General features: G+C 32.9%; 1 protein-coding gene across 1 annotated transcript in view; it reads right to left on the reverse strand.

Moving 5' to 3' along the window:
• pepd (peptidase D) overlaps positions 1 to 3,481 on the reverse strand; it is a 22,209-nt gene extending 18,728 nt beyond the window's left edge. Inside the window, exon 1 of the mRNA XM_015383967.1 lies at positions 3,418 to 3,481. Within this exon, the coding sequence (XP_015239453.1) occupies positions 3,418 to 3,434 (17 nt within the window). The 5' untranslated portion in view covers positions 3,435 to 3,481. The remainder of the gene's footprint in view (positions 1 to 3,417) is intronic.
• Positions 3,482 to 3,915: the final 434 nt, after the last annotated feature.

Here is a 3,915-nt window from a genome sequence, read left to right on the forward strand (position 1 = left end):
CCATTCATTTGAGACTAGTTCTACCTGCACAGTTCTACAAATTATTCAGAATGTGAAAGGTGATTTAATAATCCAATCTGTTATTGTGAATACTCCAAAGAAGGCCTGTGGTACAGGGATTTAAAAGGCAGACACCAAGCATCACTTTCATTTTTATTTAATATTTAAAAACAAATTTGAGAAAAGTTTGGTCATTAAATTAGTTTTTACTAAACAATATGAGTATATTGTCAAACCCTATTACCGGTAGGTTCAATCAAAGCTTGAATAATTTTATTAATTTGTTTGTTTATTTTTTTTTCTTGTGTACTAGTAGGAAAAAATATCCTTAAAAATTTTAAGCATTTTAAAAGTCTTAAACTCTATGCTGTTTTTTTTAAGACGGTTAGAATATGAAAATAAGCTTTATACACATTATTAACATGGTTGATATTTCAAATCTCTACACACCGATAGAAAATGCAACACAAGTTGAACACAACACTTAAATTCAGATCACACTAAAAACCAGTTAAACCTTCGAGACTGCCACAACTGGTTAACAAATTGACCAATGAGGAAGCTTGTTACAACTAAAAAGCAACTGCGATTGGTTTATCTGGTTTTTATTGTGCTCAGGGACCAGAAGGGTCACAGAAACGGTAAATGGAGCAGGAAAAGCAAAACAGGATTAAAATTTGTACGTTGAAAAAGACAAAGAAAATGGAATAATGAATACCCTTTCTAAAAATGTGATTACAGGGCTGTATGCTTGGCTTATTTTACCAGGAGCATTAGAGGACCCAAAAGAAAAAATGTAGGAGCACAAAAACAATATTAGGGGTACTATAAATTTTCTTAAATACCACCTTTTTAAAAAAGATTAAAATTAACCTGGCTGTAGCTTTTAATCACTTCTGGGTGCAGGGAATATTGGTTTTTAACATGCTTACAAAATGACGTCCAGACTGGGAGATAAGTTGTGGGCGTTTCCCATTTATTGAAGTCAGTTTTTAAATAAAAAAAACAAAAAAACATCCGAGTTGCGGTCTTTTAAAAGTGAGTTGGACAGGTAATTATGGAAAGTGTGGATATGACAGAATTTAACCAGTGGACGCAGGCCAAAGAAAGAGGTATAAAAAACGTATAACCTCCCGTCGCCCGAACCTTTTCTGCCTTCTCACCTTTATAGCTTTCCCGTCCACACACCACCAACCTAAACAAAACACCAGCACCCAAACCAAATAAACCAGAAACAAACCATACCTAAACACCAATATCTATTAATGGGTAATATTCACTGTTTCGTGAGGCTGTCTTTTCTAAAATGGGTCACAAACAGCGATTTAGGTGCCTTCTTCTGCCCATTGGAATATAAGCTTTGCTTCAAAGTCAAGCGAAGGAAAAATTTGGATCCAATCGGATTTAAACGTGTAAACCTTGTTAGCATTGTGGCAAAAAATCATCAAAACACAAAAATTCTGGAGCCATCTCCTGTTTGCTGACATTTCTGATTAAAAACCAAAATAAAGACCTGTATCTTTATCTAAATAATAATTTATGCAGGTTTTACCTCAAACTTTGTCATATTGCATTTACAGGTATTTATCTGTAAGACCAGTCAGAATAATATCACTATATTAATTTGGATTTTCTCAAAATCTGCTTTCCTCTTATAAATAACAAGCATATCAGAAAAATTGATGTAAAAAAGATCATGTTTAGGTTTTATAGGTACAAGACTATTGTCAGGTTACACCTCAGTCACCCTGAGCTGATAGTGCAGGACTGCGGGGCTAGGTTGTCCCAATTCACAGAAGATCACTTCTGGTCTTCCTTGTTTTTGAGGTCTTTGAAGGATCTGGCCAACATGGCAGGTTTTTCTCAGGGATTTTTATGAAGGTAGTGGATTATCAATACCTACAGCAAGCAAGTCATTTGACACCAGTCAGTGAGCTGCTCCCACCAAAAACAGACTGTTTCTTGTTTTTAATCCAGTGTAATATGGAGGACCAACTCTGCCATATATAAAGATAAATACATAAATAAATTAATGATGATTAAATAAATAAGCATACAATTAATTGCCCCCAAAAATACAATAAACAAATAAATGTAGGTATAAATTAAATTATACAGTGAGACGTAAATGTATACATCTCTTTTAAATTAAAAGAGATGTATACATTAGCTTCTTTATTTATTTGCCTTTGTAATAATTACCTTATTTATTTATTGTCCGTTATAATCTTCAACTTTATTTATTTACTACTTATTTTTTAAAGTATTTATTTATGTGCATGATATAATATTTTTGTCTGTTTTATTTTTCCTTTGTATTTTTTTACCCTCTTTATTTCTTCAGCTCTATTTATTCCTGCTTCCGTTTTTACATTTCTGTATGCATTTCTGCCTAATTATGCAAATGAGGAGGTTTAAGTCTTATTTATTTCTGTATTTATTTTTAGATATGGCAGAGTAGGTCCTCCATAGTGTATAAGTGGTATTACAAAGGTGTTTATAATCAGTTGAATTAATTTTGGTATTTAAATATTAATTAAGAAATAGCATTTGGGAATACATTTTCAAATTACAGTATTTAATGGATTAATAGATATAATTTACAATTTCCCCTTCAATAATTCAATTTAAAATGTGCAATTGTATTTATTTATATATTTTTTTGCCTGATTTAAATGTTTTTAAAACGGCTGGTTTTCTTTTCTGACTCTCCAGGTCCTCCATACACCTCTGGCTGAAAATGATTTGAGGAAAAGCCAATAAAAACTGTTCTGTTCAGAAAAAAAAGAGAGAGTTTAGCCAAAATATGCTGACAGGAAACTTTGTCAGTGAAAGGTCTTAGGACATATATCTGATAAGATAAAGCAAACTATCTATAACACCTGGAGCAGAGGTTAATCCATAATCTCAGTTTAATCTTAAACTCAGCGACATCTTGTAACAAAACTGATTTAAACTCTTTTCAGTTTTCCTTAATACCTTCCGTCTCATCATGTGATTTAGACAGCCAGCAAATACTAACATTAAATTTACTAACATTTAAATAAATATGGTTTCAATTTGCAAAAATACATCAAAACGTGTTTTATTCTAAATTATTTCAAGTGAAAGTGTCTTCAAATCTATGCACTTTACTTATGCCAAATATCCCTTCAAAATTATGTTAAATATGGATTTAAAATGTATCCAGGGAAAGGGGGAACAATTAAAACTTTAGGGATTATTATTATTATAAAGAAATACGGAATAACCTGAATAATTTACATTCAGCATCAAAAGTTCTTCCGAGCAACAGCTCCCCCCAACGCGGCGCATCAAAGCAGTTAAAATGGCTGCACAATAAAAACGGAGGTATTGTAGAGAATTAACGCGGGAATGAACAGAGTTACATAAATTAATCTTAAATCTTAAACTCACTGAGCAGCTGAAGCCATGATGACGGGTCCTCGGTCCAGAGTGTCACGTGGAGACAGCTGGGTCACGTGAGGTCTGTGAAGCGGAAAAAAAAAACATCAGCTGACAGGAAATGGTGTTGCATTCAAAATTTCAGGAAATTCCTATATCCACAACGAAATGACTAATTAGAAACATAAATAATATGATTCAGAGTGGATGTCTACACTGAGTAGCCAAGAGGTTGCTTTCATTCGGCTGTTTTACGATTACTAAGAGTTTTACACCTCGTTTTACGTCAGTGTTGCAGTTTGCAGCCCATATTACAATATTGCCAGTGCGCAAATGCAACTTATTTTTCTTTCTGTCACGTGTGTTTAATGAAGTGGTAAAAGCTACGGAAGAGGATTAGGGCCACTGAAAAAAAAGTTAACTGATTTTTAAATTTTATTTCAGTTTAACATGGGGAAAAAAGTCAGAATTCTGACTGAATTCTGACAATAAAAAAAGTCAGAATTCTGA

This window comes from Cyprinodon variegatus, unplaced genomic scaffold (assembly GCF_000732505.1).
Source record: "Cyprinodon variegatus isolate N-32 unplaced genomic scaffold, C_variegatus-1.0 Scaffold299, whole genome shotgun sequence".
Taxonomy (NCBI): domain Eukaryota; kingdom Metazoa; phylum Chordata; class Actinopteri; order Cyprinodontiformes; family Cyprinodontidae; genus Cyprinodon; species Cyprinodon variegatus.